Consider the following 17658-nt stretch of genomic DNA (forward strand, 5'->3'; position numbering starts at 1 on the left):
CCCCCGCCCCTTCCGGAAGCCGCCGCGCCCGCCTTCCGCCCTCGCCCGCCATGGCGGTGGCGGGGAGGCTGTTGCCGGCGCTGTCGTGGCGCTGGAGCCCCCGCCGCGGAGTCGCCGGCTGCCCGCCGGCGGGGCAGGTCCGTGATGCCTTCCTCCGCTTCTTCCAAGACCGCCACGGCCACCGCCGCCTGCCCTCGGCTCCCGTGCGGCCCCGCGGTGACCCGCGCCTCCTTTTTGTTAACGCGGGCATGAACCAGGTGCTGCCCTCCCCTCTCCCCGCCCGCGCACCGGCTTCCCGGGACCCGCTCCCCGCGTCTTCGGGTGTCCCACGGCGGGGTGAGCTCCCCTTCCCGCGTGGGCTTGTGGCGCCGCGTTTCGGGACCGGGACACCCCGCCGCCGCTCCCCCCCGCCCCAGCGCCGGGTGTCACCCAGCAATAGTGGGCGCCTCTGTCTGCCTCGGTTTCCAGTTCAAGCCCGTTTTTCTGGGCACGGTGCACCCCCGGAGCGAGCTGGCGAGGTACCGGCGGGTGGTGAACAGCCAGAAGTGCGTCCGTGCCGGCGGGAAGCACAACGACTTGGAGGACGTGGGCCGCGACACGTACCACCACACCTTCTTCGAGATGCTGGGGAACTGGTCCTTTGGGGATTACTTCAAGGTGAGGGTGGATAGGTGGAAACCCTCCCCCAGGGGGAAATGCAGCCTGCCTTTCAGAACTTTCTGTGGGAGGCATCTTGGGAATCGCGCCAAATTACTTTTGGGGAGCTCTGTGGCCTGGAGCAGAGGTAGTGGACTGGCGTGCCGAGTCACTAAATGTGCCCTGCAGACTCTCAGAGCGCTCAGCCTTTCACAACCGTGAACGACGCGTACAATCTGTGGATGCCAGCGTTGACCATTTAATATGGTGAAAAGAGGCTTCTAGTTCAGTTGGTGCTTGTAACTAGGGAGTTTCGAAAGGGAAGAAAGATAAAAGATGCTAGTTGTTTTGCTGGTGAATACCTTTTTTCCTTGCAAATAAAATAATCCATGTAACCGCTGGTAAGCATGTGGGTGTAGACCATGCTGTGATCCCGAGTGTCTCCCAACAGCTTAGTAACGTCAGTTTTCCACAGGCAGATGTGAGCCATCTCACTCGCCTGACCCTCATCCTGTTCTCTGCACTGCACCTTAAAAGTGGATGGGGAGAGAGCGGCTGAAACAAGCTTCTTTAGTGTTTAACTCGCATTCTAAAGAGCCTTCCTGCATCACTATGCATCCTGGATTACTGTGCTTCGTTTATGTTCCCTGCCTGCTCAGGAGGAGGCGTGTAGCATGGCCTGGGAGCTCTTGACAGAGGTCTACGAGATCCCCAGAGATCGCCTCTACGTCACCTATTTTGGCGGGGACACCTCACTGGGGCTGAGTGCAGATGAGGAGTGCAGGGATGTGTGGCTCCACTTGGGGTGAGTGTGTTAGAGAAGAGGTTCTGAGCAGCAGATGCTGACATTTCATCTATAGTCTCCCATTTGCTCTTTAGTTGATGGGAAACAGATGCAGGGGACAAAAGTTGTGGTTTACACTCATTTTGTTTCTGGTTTGTTTGGGCTGTTAAAAGTCCACTGGGCTCTGAGTGCCCTGGGGCTCTTGACCTTTAAGCTGTTTCTCGGATGTTATCAGTCTGGGCAGCTGTCTACCTAAGAGGGGGTGGCCTGGAATGAAGCATGTAAAGGATCTGTGATCCTTTGCTTCCTCCCCATCATGAGCTGCAGAAAGCTAGCAATGGCTGCTTCAGTGTGAGGATGAGGCCGTTGCAGAGAGCACTGCTGTGCTTTGGGAGCTTGTTCCAGGCTGTGTGTGGGCTTTGAACCCAGGGCAGCCAGCTCTGTGCCGCTGCTGTTCAGCCTTGTCTGTTGTGATCAGGTCTTATTAGCTCTGCCAGAATTCCTTCCAAGGAGGAAGGCAGCTCCACAGACCCAGTGGAGAGCCCATCTCCGTCAGCAGGAGCCAGACTCTGTTTGCCAGCCATTCTGGGCAGTGAGTAGGATCCAGACAGTAGGATTGTCTGGTTTGGTCCGGCTTGTTCCTGCTAAGGAGAGTAATTCTGTGTGAACAGAAGTAAGGGATTCCTAACGTGTTTGGTTATTGTATTTGTAGTAGTCAGAAAGGATTCCTCCCTTCCAACTTTTTCTGTGATCTAGACTACTGTGTGCTTTGTGTGCATCCCCGAGCGCTGCCACCTCTGTTGTTTGCCTTTCCAGGGTGCCTGCCAGTCATGTGCTTCCTTTTCCATTGAAGGACAACTTCTGGGAGATGGGGGAGACAGGTCCCTGTGGTCCCTGCACAGAAATCCACTATGACCACGTGGGTGGTGGCAGAAATGCTGCAGCACTGGTGAACCGGGGCAGCCCTGATGTAGTGGAGATCTGGAATCTGGTCTTCATGCAGTACAGCAGGTACCAGGCATCTGGTCTGAGCTCCAGAGCCTTTCCCCCTTGTCTGACCCCAGAATCATACATGTATATTCTCGGACATCTCGCTGCTTTCCAGGAGGTGGCAATACAGGAGCAAGAGGGAAGCTGTGGAGATGTGTCCAGTGTGGCTCTTGGTCCTGTTTGCTTTATTTTTCCTGTCCTCCTTCGATCTCTGCTGCCTGTTCTCCCTCACTGCTGCATCCCAGAGATCTCTTGAGGTCTGCAGCAGCCGGGAGAAATCTGCAGGAGGAGGAGAAGGCCTTGGTCCCCTGTTCAGGGAAGGCCTTTTTCCCTACGTTAGTGTCTGTCCTGACTGTCTGATGGTCAGATCCTGGCTGCTTGACTGTGCCAAGGCAGGCTGCTGTTAGTCTTGTCCCTGTGCTTCCTTTTGTTGAGTCACTTGCTGTTTCCATCCCCTGGCCCTCTCCTATTCTCTTTGACTCACCTTCTCCTTCTCTTTGCCCCTGAACTGATCCTTGCTTCTCTTTTGCCTTTTATTTTTACTGCCTGGCTGACAGAGAGGTGGAGGGGAATCTGCTTCCCTTGCCACAGCACCATGTGGATACAGGAATGGGCCTGGAAAGGCTGGTGACCGTTCTGCAGAACAAACGCTCCAACTACGACACAGATCTCTTCACTCCCATCTTGGATGCCATTCACAAGGTGATGATGCTTCCGCTCATAGTCACAGCTAAACAAGAGCTCCTTGAATGCAGACTGCTTGCCTGATACCATAGCTCAGCCTTCTCTACACATGTTACTCTGGTATTTTGAGACAGGAGGTATGTCCAGCTAGGTCCAGAGCAATGTTCCAGGAAAGCTGGGTAGAATTCCAAGTTGGAAATCCACTGGGATAGAGGCACTGCTGATCCATTTTTCCTCCAAAGTTTCTTAATTTCCTCAGTGCCAGGCACTGGATGACCTGTCTTAGGTATGGAAGTCTTTGGTGTATAATGCTCTGGAAGGATTTAAGGAGTACATCTTAGATGCACAAGGTTTGAGGGTAGTTGAGAAGCATGACGTCAAGTGTAGGTGACTGCCTCGTGCACTTAAACCTTTTCTTCTGCAGCCGTTAATTTCTGCTGATCTATCTTCTTGCTTTCTCTTTTAGGGCTGCAGGGGGCCCAAATACCAGGGCCTGGTCGGCGATGCTGATGTTGGGCGTGTGAATATGGCCTACCGTGTGGTGGCAGATCACGTGCGTACCTTGTGCGTGTGCATCGCTGATGGCATCTACCCAGGCTTCTCTGGAGCAGAGTAAGAACACGAGGAAATGGTGTGGGAGGGAGGGAGGTCTAGAAAGGGATATGGACAGCAAGGGGAGAGGTGCTGATGTGGGCCCAAGACAGGGAGCGCACGAGCTTCGGGGAGGCCTGAAGAGGTTCTGATCTTCAGTCTCGTCCGTGGGTGCAGGATGTGGGGAGGCCAGGCCAGAGGAGCTGTGTGGGGGGTGTGCTGGATGTGGGAGCTGGGCGGGGATGCTCACATGGACGCCTGGTAAATCTTGCCCTGTTTCCAGACTGGTGCTGCGTCGGATCCTGCGCAGGGCTGTCCGCTTTTGCTCTGAAGTCCTTTACGCTCCACCTGGGCTCCTGGCCTCCCTGGTGCCTACTGTAGTGGAAGTGCTGGTGAGTAAAAACTACTGCCTTGGGTGTGTGAGTGAGGAAGAGTATCACACCTGTCCTATTTAGTCCCGTGTCCCTTTCCTGTACGCTGTCAGGAGATGATCTTGGATATGAAGGAGCTCCAGGAGGGTGTATTTGGTGCTATGCATCTCACCAGTAAAAATCTCTCGTCTCCTGATCATTTGCGGTGGAAGGGAGGGGGGCGTAGTGTAAACAACAATGTTTGTGTAAGTGTATGCAAGTGCACATTGTTGTTTCCCAAGGGTAGTGGCTTTCAAGCTGTCATACCTGGTTAAAGCCATCTGAAATAGGTCCCTGTGACTACTAACAGCATCCTAAAAGACAGTGCTTTCTTCCTATTGTGAACAAATATGTTTGCCAAGAGATGGTGTGCAGGGCCTAGCAGAGGTGGGTCACAGAGATAGCCAGGAGGTGGCAGCTATAAGTCCATGTGTGATTCTTCCCCTGTGCTGCTGTCCCTGGAGCTGTGCTCTGGGGCTCTCTTCACACTCGCCTGCCTGAGAAACCTCTATAATGCTTGTGGCATGCTGTGAGATCCCCTGAGGAAGATGCTGAGGATGTTATCACTAACCAAGGCTCGTTCCACAGGGAGATGCCTATCCAGAGCTGACGAAGAATGCAGACCAGGTGAGTGATGTGGAATCCCCTGGAAAGAAACCATGTCTCTCGTTATCTTTGTGAGGCACTGTTCTCAGGGGCAGAAGTCAGCCCTTCCTTGGGACTTAGCTGGAGGAGTTTGCACGACTTCCTCCATAACTGTGTTCTCGTGGGTGGGCTGAGATGTGCTGGGAACACGTTTGTACCCTGGGCACGAGAAGTATCTGTCGCAGATTTCCTTGTGGGAGCTCTTCTAGATCCTTAACAGGGACTGCTTGTCCTTGCGTAAGGCAGCTGTTGCTCTAAAAAGCCAGGGTAGCTCTTTTGTTGAGTGCAAGTACAGCCTGTCCTAGCCTGGGTACACTTTGTCCAAAGTGGACTGGTGATTTAAGGCTACTCCCAGCTTGCTTCTGCTGACAGCAACTGTGACGAGCAATTTCTCTGGCTGTTCCAGCCATGCAATTTTAATTGGGTCACAGACATGAATGTCTGACAGGGAGCACTTGTCAGCCCCAAGCCTTCCCCAGGCGGGTGGTCAATATTTCCTTGACAGGAATGGTGATAGGAGGTACAGTGGCTTTGGCAATGTTAGTAATGCATGAGAGCCATGTTGTGATGGATGCTTACAGAACAAAAAGGCTGGTTCAAGCAGACAGTACCCCTGTTGGACACCTGCTCGATTTGCTTTGAGCTGACTGTATCGGGGCGGAGCTGAGCTGGGGAACTCCCTGACGTGTTTTGGCTAACCCCTCTTCTGATCCTTGGGCAGGTCATGGATATCATCAATGAGAACGAGGCAGCCTTTCTGTCCTCCCTCGAGCGTGGGAGGCGCATCATCGAGCGGACAGTACAGCAGATGGAGCCCTCCACAAATTTCCCGGGTGAGTCTCCCTCCTCTGACAACCTGCACTTAAAGATGGTTTGATCCAGGTCCTCGCAAGCATTGCAATCAAAACTGGTGGATGTCTGCCTCCCCCACTTGTTTTCAGTGACCTTCAAGCCCTGGGCAGAGGAGCAGATGTTGCTTCTTTCTCCAGATTGCAACTGTTTTCTAATACTTTGTTCTCACAACAGACTAGGCACCAGGCGAGCTAGAAACATTCCCTTGATTGACTGATCAGCTTGCTCCTTACAAGACACAGCTGAAAGAAGGAGCTCAGGACCCAACCAACACAGCTTCCTGTCTAGATATGCTGCACTGAATTTTAGCAGGGATGGGGCTGTGGGGCATCATTAATACTCAGTCCCATACAAGAACAACTGCGTGGCTTCTCTTCCCTTCCCTGTTACCCGTGCAGCTGCACACAGCACAGGTGAATGCAGTTACCAAGGCACACACTAGATCAGTCCCATCCATGCAAATCTTGAGATGCTGTTGCTTTGTGCATTCACACAGAGTTCATGTCCTTTTTGTCCTGCAGTTGAAGTAGCATGGTCTCTCTATGGGAATTTGGGATTCCCTCTGGATCTGATTGACTTGATGCTTGAAGAAAAGGGAATCAGTTTGGATTCATCTGCTTTTAACGAACTTGCTCTGGAAGATGCGAAGGTAAGAGGGAGACTTGTCTTGTCGGAATAATTCAGAGCCTTCCCTCTCTCCTGTGAGTGTGGAGGCAGAGTTTATTTCACCACGGAGGCTCTGTGGATGCACAACAGGGCCACATGCCTTTTCCCTGAAGGGGAAGTGAATCTGCAACAGCGCTGGGGTCACAGTGCCTTTCCTTGTGGGTGTGGAACTGAGGAGCGTTGGCTGGTGATTCTCTTCAGATCAGTAGAAGTGTTTTATGATGCTGGCTGTTGCTGGAGTGAAGGTTATCACAGAATTACATAGGTTAGGAATGTCCTCTGTCAGTCACGTAGTCCAACTCCTCACATAAAGCAGAGTCAGCTTAGACAGCCCGAACAGCAAGTGACTTAAGGAGAGTTTACAAAATCTCCTTGTTCTCCATAGCGCTAGAGGACTTGCACTGCCCATCCCACCACCCACTGCCCCCCTCCTGTCAGTAATCAGTTCAATGCCTTGCTCTCCTGAGCTGTAATGGCCTGAAAGTTTCTCAGCTATGCAGCAAGCTGTGCCAGGAGGGTTGTGTTTAGCTGTTGCTTGTGGCCTGCCTTAAGGCTAGCACAGGGTGGTACGGAGTGCTTGTGGGGTTTGAAGGAATGGGGTTGGTTTACCAGTAGCCTCCATCACCCTGGATCTAAACAAGCCTTTTCCAGGGAGGTGGAAGAAGTTTTTTCCTAGCCTTACAGCTCCAGTTATTGGTTTGAGTGCCCCCCGGGGTATCTCCCATCTAACTGTGCCTTCGCTCTGCTGTAGCGGAAGGCTGGTGGCCCGCAGGCAGGACAGCTGGAGGACACAAACACACACCTTGATGTGCACTCGCTGGCTCAGCTGCGGAGCAGCAATGTGCCTGCTACTGATGACTCACCAAAGTACTCCTACACACTTGGGCAGCACGGGCAGTATGGTAAGTGGCCAGGTCCTGGCTGTAAGGCAAGCTCTGCCTGAGGGTGCTGGAGTCCCTCGCAAAACTGCTTTTTCTGCCTAACCTCATGCATGCAGAACATGTGCTTTGTGGCTCAAACCTGTCCACCTTGCTACTGCATCTTTTCCCTGACCTCGTACCTCATCCCAGAGTAGATGCTTTCTTATTGCTCTTGGTGTGTCCCCAGGAAGGCTCTGGGCTGGTGACAAGGCTGTAGGCTCTGGGTTGGTATCACTGTGCAGTGGTGAGACAGGGACTGTTGATTTCTGCTAGAGAAGAGTCTGTCCCTAATAATTAGGCTTCTGGGTGTGAGTGCTAGGGACAGTGAAAAATAATTACGCAAGGGGTTTAGATAGCAAGTGCACGGCTTTAGAGACCTATTTCTTTGGCAGACCACTAGATGCCACTGCAGGCTTTTTATCATTTAGGGTACCTGGGGTTGCTGGTGCCTTAGGGAAAGGATAAAGCTAAACCACAGAGCAAGAGGTGGTGTGGCTGTCACACACAATTAGAGATAGCTGTGTACAGCCAACTCCCTTTTACCCAGTGTGCTGGTGGCAACCCACCCTAAGCAGAAAGTGAGGCAATTCAAGCTATATATACTATGGCAAGAGCACAATGGAGGAAAAAAGCCCAGAAGTGACATTGGCTTAAATCTCCAAGATAGAACTCTCCCACCTCCTCAATCTCCAAATCATGCAATAATTCAGGTTGGAGGGGATCTCTAGATGTCCAGTCTCGATCAAAGAAACATCAGCTTCACAGTTGGATTAGATTGCTCAGAGCACTGTCTATTTAAGTTTTCAATATCTTTAAAGACAGAGATCCCACAGCCTCTCTGTTCCCTGTTCTTTATCACTCTCGGAAAAGCTTTTTTTCTTTATGTACAACCAGAATTTCCTGTACTCTAGACAATAGTCTCACAAATGCTAAATAGGAATAAATAACCACGTTCTTTGACCTGCTGGCTGTGTTTGTGTTCACACAGCCCAGCAGGCAGGCAGCCTTCCTTGCTGCAAGGACACCCTGCTGGCTTGCGTTCAGTTTGTTCATGAGGGCCCCAAGGTTTCTCTTGGTCCACTTCTGTAGCCTGATGAGATGCCTCTGAAAATCAGCCCTGCTCTTCAGTGTATCCACCAGTCCCCACAAATTCATTGCCGTAGACAAGGAGGATATGGGCACATCCAATCTTGTCATGGATAGTCATTGATGAAGATGTCAAATGGTGTTGACCCTCATGTCAGCCACCAAGTAGCTCTACTAGTAACTGAATATCAGTTGGAACATCAAACTATTGAGCACTTTTCTGTGGAGCCAGCTGCCCAGCCAGTTACACACCCACCTTATGGTCTACCTCTCCAGTCCATATCGCCCAAATTTGGCTTCAGGGAGCCTACAGGAGAGCATGTTAGAAGCTTGCTGCATCAAAGAAGGTGACATCCATGTTGTCCCTTGTCCACCAAGTCTATCATCTCTTCATAGAAGGCAGGCATGTTTGCCAAGCTTGCAGTGTAGCAAGATGCAGGTGTGTCTGTGCCACATCTTGTTCTGCCGGGTTCATGCAGAGCCAGATGGGGTGTCCCTGCCTGCTCACCTGCTATTCAGCAGGTCTGTCACTAGGTGAGGAGTGACTTACTTCCAAATAACAGATCCTTTGTCATTTCTGCCAATTGCTGTTCCTCTCCTACCAAGGCAAAGGAAAGTGCCAGCTTTCAGTATAGACTGGGTGTTGGCAGGATTGGCATGGGGAAGTGACCCCTCCTTTCCTGTTGCAATCTGACAGGGTGTGTGCACTAATTGCTGCCATCTTCTTCCCCCTGACAGAGTTCAGCCCATGCCAGGCCACTGTCCTCATGCTGTACAGAGAGCAGTCTCTCCAAAAGGAGGTTGGGGCAGGGAAACGCTGTGGTGTCATCTTGGACAGGACTAACTTCTATGCAGAGCAGGGCGGGCAAGCCTCTGACCAAGGCTACATGATACCTTTAGGACAGCAGGTAAGACCCTTTGCTGCCTGAACTCAAGGCTACTATGGGTACTGAGGCCAGGCAGAATTCCCCAAGTGATAGGCTGTTTTACTGTGTTGATTTGCAAGCTGATGATTCTTGACAGTTCCCTTGGCTTTGCGTCGGGGTTGGTGGGGTGAGGGAGAAGCAGCAGTAACTTCACAGACATGTACTTGCTGCTCTGCTTGCCTCTCTCAGCCCTTTGCAATTTCGTCTTGCTGGGGGAAACTGTAAAGTCTTTTTGGGTCCCCCGTCAATGTGCTGCGTGTTTGCCAGATGGGGTTACAATGCAGAGAGAAGGCAGTTGATGATCAGAGAGTCCATGAGCTGAGTAATTTGTCTCTGGCCAGTCCTGGATGACTGCAAGCAGTGCCCACCCTGAGATCCAGTGCAAAAACTCTTATCCCTCCCAAAAGCATCAGGGAGGATCTCCACTTCTGCAGCACGTTCCTTCAGCCTTGCCAGAGGGAGAGCTTTGACCCTGTTCTGGGAAGTTACTGGGGGTGCAGCTTTTTCTCCTTTCCACATTTCAGCCCTTGAGAATCACCCTTGGGCATTGATGCTGCCTTTTTAGCCTTGCAGAATGTGACAGTGCCTTGCTCAGCATTTCTCTCCAAGATAAAGCAGGGATCAAATTTCTGTTGCCAGCCTAGTGAGGCAGAAATGGCACCTTGGATGCCTGAGACAGGTGCCTTGGAAGCTGTTGTCCGTTTTCTTGTGGACAAGCATCCTCGTTAGGAAAATTCATCAGCATGGGTGGTGTTACTGCTCCTCACATGTTGTGCAGCGAGTGGCTGGGTGCAAGGAAGGTCTGAGACACTCTGTTTACATTGACAGTAAGATCCTCCCTGCTTTTCCCACCCTATACCTGTATTTTAGGGATCAGTGGGAGTTGCATTTCTGGTTGAATCAATCAGGCACCTAGCACCGGTATTTGGATTTTCCCTGTGTCCTAAATCATCTTTCTGTCTCTTTGCTCAGGACATACTCTTCCCCGTAGAGTCAGTTCATCTCTGTGGTGGTTACGTGATCCATGAGGTCACCGCTGTGGAAACCCTTCGTGCTGGTGACCAAGTGCAGCTTTTTGTGGATGAGGTGATAACTCGCTGCTCTTAACCTTTTCCCAGCCTTGCTTTTGAGAGTCTTGTGATGTCCTGAGTAACCTGGGCACAGCAGAGCCTTGTCCCTTGTATTCCTGAGACTGCTCTTTGTGATGTGCAGTGGGAAGGAGGCCTCACAAGTGACTCTGTAATCTCCTGTGAGCCATTGGTCTGTCCAGAAATACACAGCCTACCCTTTGCTGTTTTACAGAAGTGATCCCATGGGAAAAGAAGTTAGATCTGCCCTGTGGCGAATTAATCTGACAGCTGTACTACCCATGGTTTTCCTGCCATTTTCTCCTATCCCTTCACATGCACCCTTCCCCTCATCTCTTCATGCCATCCCCTGCTCCCTGGTGGAGAACCACCACTCCCAGCTGACCTGTCTCTGCTTCCAGGCCCAGCGGCTGGCCTGCATGACGAACCACACCGCTACCCACCTGCTGAGCTTCGCGCTCCGCCACGTCCTGGGTGACAGCACAGAGCAGCGAGGGTCCCATGTGACGGCCGAGCGGCTGCGCTTCGACTTTGATACCAAGGTCACTCTGGACTTGTGTTTTCTTGTTCTCAGCAGTACCAACATCCCAGTGCTGGCCTTCTCTCCAGAGATTTTTCTCCCCTCAACATAACCACACCTTTAGAGACAGGTCGTATTTTGTCTGAGCGATGAAACTTGGCCCTCTGGATGTGACTGGCTCTGCTTTGTATTGACCTGACTCAGCAGGACTTGCTGAGGGGATGAATGGAGGTCAAAAGGGAAAGGACTTAGCAAGGCCAGTGGTCATGGGACTGACCTGAGTAGTGTAAAGGGGTCTTTGAGAGATTCACCAGCTTGGCTGTGGCACGTATCTGATGTCTGTGCTGGTCATCCAGGTGAGACCAGTTGGGATCTGAAAGCTGTTGGGTCAAGCTGAGCACTGGCCCTGGTAACCTGTCACTCACTGCAGCATCTCTTGAAGAGTTTCATTGATGCTCTTGGATTAAAAATCCTTATACCTCATGGGAAGAGGGGGTTGGAGGGTCATGATGATCAAAATTCCCTTTTACAAGTAGGGGAGATGAGAAACAGGGAGAGTGGTGTTACCAGGCTGAGTTGCCTGGGGGCCCTGTCCCAGTTCTCCCTCCTTTTGTTCTGCATCTTTCAAGAGGCTTCTCCTGAAGGTGGCTGATTTACTTCCTCAGGGCCCTGTCACTGTGGAGCAGCTGCAGCAAGTGGAGCAAGTGGTCCAGGATGTGATCAAACGAAATGAGGTGGTGCATATGGCTGAGGTCCCCCTGACGCAGGCAAGAGGAGTTCAGGGACTCCGTGCAGTGGATGAGGTATGACAGGATGGCAGCACACATCTTCATGAGTCTTTTCCTTCAGCAGGAATCGTTTGGGTCACAAGAGATGTTGACACAACAGGTTTCTGCAAGGGAATTCACTCCCAGAACTCAGGAAGGAAAATAGAGCAGAGATCTCAAGACAATGCGTTGTAAAATTTGGAGGCTGGTGATGCATTTGCTTTCTGCTCACTTCTTTAGACCAAAAGCTTGTAGTGTCACCCAGTTATTTCTTCTTCCCTGTGGTGGCTGGTTGTTGGGGAGAAGCAGTGCTGCCCCTGACTCCGAGGCTACTCTAGAATAGGGGAAAAATGGGGCAGACACCTGAAGCCTTGTAGTTTGTAAGTGCCCCTGAAGGACCATGTTGTTAGCTGCTGATCCCTCTCTCCTCTGTCAGGGGTATCCAGATCCAGTGAGGATAGTGTCCCTGGGGGTCCCTGTGGAGAGTGTGCTGACCTGCGACTCTGAGGCTGCAAGGCAGACCTCTGTGGAGCTCTGCTGTGGAACGTAAGTGACTTTTACTTGCAGTCAGAAGGTGTGTTTATGGGCACTGGTGGCTGAGGTAGAGACATTCTTGCAAGCTCCACTCCCTGTCCCTTATCAGAAAGATCTTGTGAGGACAGGATGGGCTAGTTATGAAGCCTTGGAAGTCCCAGGGTGAGAAAACTAGTGAAATGCAAAGCATTTTTCCTTGCTTCATAGTTTGAAACCAACCTGGAAGTTGCAGGGCACCAGCGGCGTGTGGGAAAGGGGTGTGTGGCCTGTCACACCAGAGTTACAGTGCTTTGGGGTTACAGGAGGACCCAGAGGTAGTTGTGGATCTTGAGACCACTCTGATAATTTTAATTCATTATCTTCACCCTCTTCTGCTTTTAGCAGTAATGAAAGTAGAAGAAGAGTTAATCAATCTTAGGACAATGCTGACACGGAAGAAAAAAAAACAGGAACAAATTGGCCTTTGAACAGATACAGCTGAAAATGAGCAATTTTCTAGTCATGAGATAATTCTTGTGGGAGTAGTGGGACAAGAAACTACATGGGAATAGGGATGATCAATTCTTGTGAAGCTGTCCAAAATGATTACTTGTGGTAACAGAACCTGAGACACTGTAGTTGTTTTCATACCCAGTGTTGAATAGCCAAGAAGGAAAGGGGAGATTGTCAGTGCCCTGTGACTGCACAACTATCCTGTGACTGGAGTCTTCTGGCTGGTCTGTGAGCTGGCCTGGCAAGAGAGTGGTGGAGTTTGAGGTAAAAATTACTTTCTACAAGGTTCAGTAACAGCTGACTAGAAGAGAAAAATCCCAATTCATCCAGCTGCTGAAGGAGAGGAAATCAAGGCAGAACTTGGCTGTTATGCACCATTTGACAGCAGCCTGCTGGGCCGGTGGCAGAGGTTCCTCTGGAGTAGCCTCAACTCTGCTGTCTCTGGCCTGGCAGGGTGCCATCAGGACTTTAGAAATGGGAAAGGATTGAAGCTGTTGGTATTGGGGAGGGGCTGCTGGATTGGAGACTTGTCTAAGGGGAAAGCAGGCTTCCTGTTCCCAGAGAGCAGCTTGTTTTCTTTCCTGTTCTCTGCTGACTTTACAGGCACCTTCTGCAGACAGGAGCTGTGGAAGATCTGGCCATCGTCAGTGAGCGCCAGCTTGTTAAAGGGATTAGCCGTGTCATTGCAGTGACAGGGGAACAAGCCAAACAGGTGAGATTGGGGGAACTGAGATTTCTGCCACGTCAAGGCAATGCCAGAAGGACCCAACCACGTAGGTTCCTGCATAGACAGCTAGCTTCTCCCTGCTGTGCCTGATCTGGCTTCCTCCTTCACCCCTGCACTCAGCTCTGCTGCTGTACTTCACTATTCACCTCCACTCCTCCCCCATCCTAGTCTCCGTGACCTTCATTCCTCCCCTCAGACCCCCTTTTCCAAGATAAGAACTTGGCACAAAATATCAGGAAGCCTCTGGACTATACATTTCAATCCCCAGGCAGGTATTTAAGGGCATGATCCTTTGTGCTTAGTTTTTGCCTCCTGCCTATCACAGTTGGATTTGTACTTTATGATTATGGGGCTCTGGCCTCATTCTTACAGCCCTTTTGCTTCTTTTCTTTAGTTTTTTTCCTGTTAAACTGTGGTTTCGGTTTGGCTGAGTCTGTATAAAAAGTAAGCAACCTACTACTGTGTCCATGAGATCGCTCTGTCCTTTGAATATCTGGAAGTGTCAGGGGACCCTGCAAGCTTGCCTGCTTCCTTTAAGGCTGCAGTCAGAGGAGTGTGACTCATTGTCAGTGGAACTGGGAGGACTAAAGGCAAAGCCCACCCTTGCAAATCTGTTGCTTTTTAGCTGACTGTCCCCTGTACGTCTGTGTCCCTAGCAAGGCTTTTCTTCGTGCAGAGGAATGAAAAGGTGCAGGGCACATCTGCATGCTTTGCTGGAAGTGCTAACCTGGAGAGCCCCCGAAAGGAGCTGTTTATATGTGTTAAGTGGACAAGGGACACTGCAGGCATGATGGAGTGACTTGAAACAAGGGATGTATATTCTAGCTAGGCACAGCAGTCATCGTTGTCCACAGCTTTTCTTACATGCTCTCTGCTGTCCTGGTTTAAAGTCTAACAGGACCATCATGGGCACAAAGATCTGGCAGAGAGGAAATGCTCCAAACCACAAGGATTTTCACTGATGAAAATAACCTTGGATTAGCTTTTTTTATTAATGGTGGCATTGATGTTGGGGAAAGCAGTAAGAAATGCACTGAGTCCAGCTGAACTGATCCTCAGGAAATGTACTTGAACAGCTACTGAGTTTTCTTCAGTTTTAGTGTTTTGTTTCTTCAGTCATTAGTTTTGAGATTGCATTTGCTAGTGAAGAAAGCACTAAGAAGTAAATGGGGCTCCCAAGTTTTTTTCATTGAAATCCTGATAATTTGGTGTGAGATACTGAGGAAATGTAAATGCACGATGGCTTGGTCCCCTGGGTGTGACCATTTAGAGTTGGTTGCAAATCTAGAGAGGAACATTCTATTCCAGAGTCTCCTGGGGACAGTCATTCTTAAAGCCTCTGTCTGTAGGTGTCTTCCCACTGGATCCTGAGCAGTACTTCAGTGGTTATGACCCTGCTGCTGCCCTACTTTCTCCATCCCCATTCATTCTTTGTGTTGCTGTTTTTGAAGCATTCCCTCCTTTCCAGGCCCGGGAAGTAGGCCAGTGCTTGGCTATGGAAGTGGACTCTGTCTCCCTGCGAATGAAGCAGAGGAGCACCTCTATTCCTGAGATGCAGAAACTCTCCAAAGAAGTGGGACAGTTGATCAAAGTAAGGATTACATTCCTGTACAGAAAGATCCCAGCGTGGGCTCTAGACACTTGAGGCACATGACTTCTTCCCTACCAGGTCCACATCTTACTATGGTCAATAGCAAGGGCGAGTTGCTACCTGCTGTTGCCTCTCTGATCACAAAGATTTCTACCAGTGTCTAGGTGCTTCTGTTGCAGATGACCTGCTGCCAGAGGGAGTGTGAGAGAAGGCAATAGTGGGGAGGGTAAAGCATTGAAAAAGGGTTTCCAGGCTTTTCCCCGGGCTTTAGCTGCCCAGCTGATAAGAGAAAGCTGCACACCACAGTGACTGGTTGGCCTGATCACACAGGGGTATAGGAGGGTCTGGGAAGAGGCTAGGCTCCAGCCTGAACTCCCAAAGAACTAGCAGTTTATGTCTCAAGTACAGTTTAGTGTCCTTACACAGCAAATTGTCTTGCAGGTGGTGGCTAGCACTGCAATACCTCAGTGGCAAAGAAAAGAACTACAGACCGTCCTCAAAGCGCTACAGCGAACAGCCAACACAGCCATCAAGAAACTGGAGATGCAGCAGGTACTGTGGCAGCAGCAGCAGCACATTAACTTGCAGTCTGCTAATAGCACTGTGTGGCATACACCAGTGGACCTGGTGTCTCGGTCATACTTCTCAGCCACTCAGTCACTAGGTAGGAGAAGCAGGTACAATCACACACAGTGCAACACAAGCCCTCTGTTGGGTTGATTTCACTGGCATTAAACCAGGGACATAATTTAAAATGGCAGTGCGTGACTGACTGGGCTTTTGGCACCTGCAAAATCCCCATGTCTCTGCCTGTGAAGATGGAGGGCCCCATACCAGCACTTCTGGCAAACACCAAGAGGCAGATAGGCATCACCTCCCTGTTTATACTTGGAGAAGATGAGCCAGCCCTGACAGTGGGCTTTGCAAGGTTCTGCAGTAAGACAGTGGTGGGACGGAGCCTTTCTCTCAGCCATGTGGATTTTGCTGTGGCTTCCCACTGCATTTGTGTTCTGCCAATTTACATTAAAAGCCCTTTGGAAGTGCTTATTGGTGACTTAGCTTTCTCAGGAAGACCTATCCTTTTCTTAAAATAGGAGCGTCTTGCCACAGGAGCCTTCCTGAGATGTGCAGTGATGTGTAGGTCCAGGAGAGAGGCTGGGGAACCGGACAGGTCGCTGTCTTCTCTGCTTTTGAAAGGGATTAATCTCTGCTTCCTTTTGAGGAAGGAGGGTTGTACAGGTTTTCGTGTGGAGATTTCAGTCTGGCAATCTTACTTTGACTTCTCCTAACATACATCTCCCCTCTATCCCAAAAAACAGCATTTCCCTTCCCTTTCTACATATGTTGTATATGTATATCCCCATCCAGCCCACCCTGTGCCACCTGTAGCCCCTCAATTGCTGCATGCTTCCTCCTCCAGGCTGAAGAGAAGGCACAAAGCCTGCTAGCAAAGCATTGCAACCAACCTGTCATCATTGATACCGTCCCAGCTGACTCCCTCTCTGTGAGTAATCCACATTACTCGTCTCAGCAGTACCTCAGGTGCTACACACAGTAAGAGGGAGTTTCTGGGCATGTTTTCTGCTGCATGCCAGTCTCCTTTGCTGTAGCCTGACTGCTCTTCTCGCTGCCCCTCCTAGATCCTAATGAAGGTAGTGAACCAGCTGTGTGACAAGTCTCCTGGCACCTCAGTCCTGCTGCTCAGCCCTCAGGTTTCTGGTGAGGTGCTCTGTGCCTGTCAGGTGTCCAAGGTAAGCAGATCCCTGGTAGAGACACAGGGAACCTGCCTGCAAGGAGCGGGGACTGGACCCACTGCTTGGCAGGTCTCAGTTGAGGCTTTTCCTGGGATTCTGCCCGGTGTTGGTGGTGAATCACACAGGGGTAGGACCTGAGATGACCATTCTGGGACTAGATACGCTTTCAGTCTTTGCTGGGCACAGATATTCCTGGATCCTCCAGGCCATGTTTGCCCAGGGGCAGGACACAGCATTAACACATAAGCTCAGCCTTTATGGTCCTTCCAGTCATTCCTCAGGCTGGTGAGGCCCCAGGCTGGGTGAGGAGATGATGTTCTTACTTTTCTTTGTCCAGACTGCAGAGTGCTCCACAGTCCAAATGACTTTACGCTGTATCTCTTCCCCAGAACCACCTCCCCTTGTTCTCAGCTGCTGACTGGGCCGTGGCTGTCTGTACACAGATGGAAGGGAAGGCAGGAGGCTCTCTCGTCGTTGCTAAGGGCAGTGGGAATGCCAGGGACATGCAGGGAGCCCTGAGTACTGCGCTGGAGTTCGCTCAGAGCAAACTCTGAAATAACTGTGATGCGCCGGTGGCAGGACAGCTGTGTGCAGCCCAGTTGCAAGCTATGTGGACACTTGATGTGGAGCATGTGTTATACTCTGCTGATCTGAAACGTTTAGCAGCTCCCACGCTGAACATTGGTGCAACCACTGCATTGGAACATTTAGCTTCTGGCCATGGGGGGATCAGTAGGGACCCTGCTCCTGATCCCACTGACAGAATAACGCTGCCTGTTCTCAGCATGGACTTATGGGGATTGAGCCTCAGAAAGCACCATTTGCAGCAACAGATCCTACTTGTGGAACAGTGCAGTTCTTGCCACAAGATCAGCACCGAGAGGCTCCATGAGAGCATGAGGAGATGGCACGGTGTTATCCTGAAGCCATTAAATGGCAGAAAGTGTTCGATCCTTCAATGTTTCTTGTTAGCTGTGTCTTTTTTTTGTTTGTTT

At 50.8% G+C, this 17658-nt stretch overlaps 1 protein-coding gene across 2 annotated transcripts; it reads left to right on the top strand.

Annotated features, from left to right (window-relative positions):
- Nucleotides 1-11: 11 nt before the first annotated feature.
- On the top strand, nucleotides 12-17622 carry AARS2 (alanyl-tRNA synthetase 2, mitochondrial). Of its 2 annotated transcripts, none has more exons than XM_032995343.2 (22): nucleotides 12-257; nucleotides 469-657; nucleotides 1296-1441; nucleotides 2237-2431; nucleotides 2968-3112; nucleotides 3561-3706; nucleotides 3969-4077; nucleotides 4684-4722; nucleotides 5462-5573; nucleotides 6114-6241; nucleotides 7010-7160; nucleotides 9003-9172; nucleotides 10163-10276; nucleotides 10680-10820; nucleotides 11464-11601; nucleotides 12002-12111; nucleotides 13195-13303; nucleotides 14787-14909; nucleotides 15351-15461; nucleotides 16330-16413; nucleotides 16550-16660; nucleotides 17053-17622. In XM_032995343.2, exons 1-22 carry the CDS (start codon nucleotides 51-53, stop codon nucleotides 17215-17217), a joined length of 2943 nt encoding a protein of 980 aa, XP_032851234.2. In that variant the 5' UTR covers nucleotides 12-50; the 3' UTR covers nucleotides 17218-17622. The 2 variants fall into 2 exon arrangements, with proteins under 2 accessions (XP_032851234.2, XP_032851235.1); XM_032995344.2 differs by having other exon boundaries at nucleotides 142-257; nucleotides 440-657.
- Nucleotides 17623-17658: the final 36 nt, after the last annotated feature.

Source organism: Tyto alba, unplaced genomic scaffold, assembly GCF_018691265.1.
Source record: "Tyto alba isolate M040663 unplaced genomic scaffold, T.alba_DEE_v4.0 Super-Scaffold_16, whole genome shotgun sequence".
Lineage (NCBI taxonomy): Eukaryota > Metazoa > Chordata > Aves > Strigiformes > Tytonidae > Tyto > Tyto alba.

Excerpts from the sequence above, each read along its gene's own strand:
- AARS2 (XM_032995343.2), top strand. The coding sequence starts at position 51 with ATGGCGGTGGCGGGGAGGCTGTTGCCGGCGCTGTCGTGGCGCTGGAGC. Across the intron at positions 13,304-14,786 it reads CAGGGGAACAAGCCAAACAG|GCCCGGGAAGTAGGCCAGTG; the intron begins GTGAGATTGGGG and ends CCTCCTTTCCAG. Across the intron at positions 16,414-16,549 it reads TCCCAGCTGACTCCCTCTCT|ATCCTAATGAAGGTAGTGAA; the intron begins GTGAGTAATCCA and ends TGCCCCTCCTAG.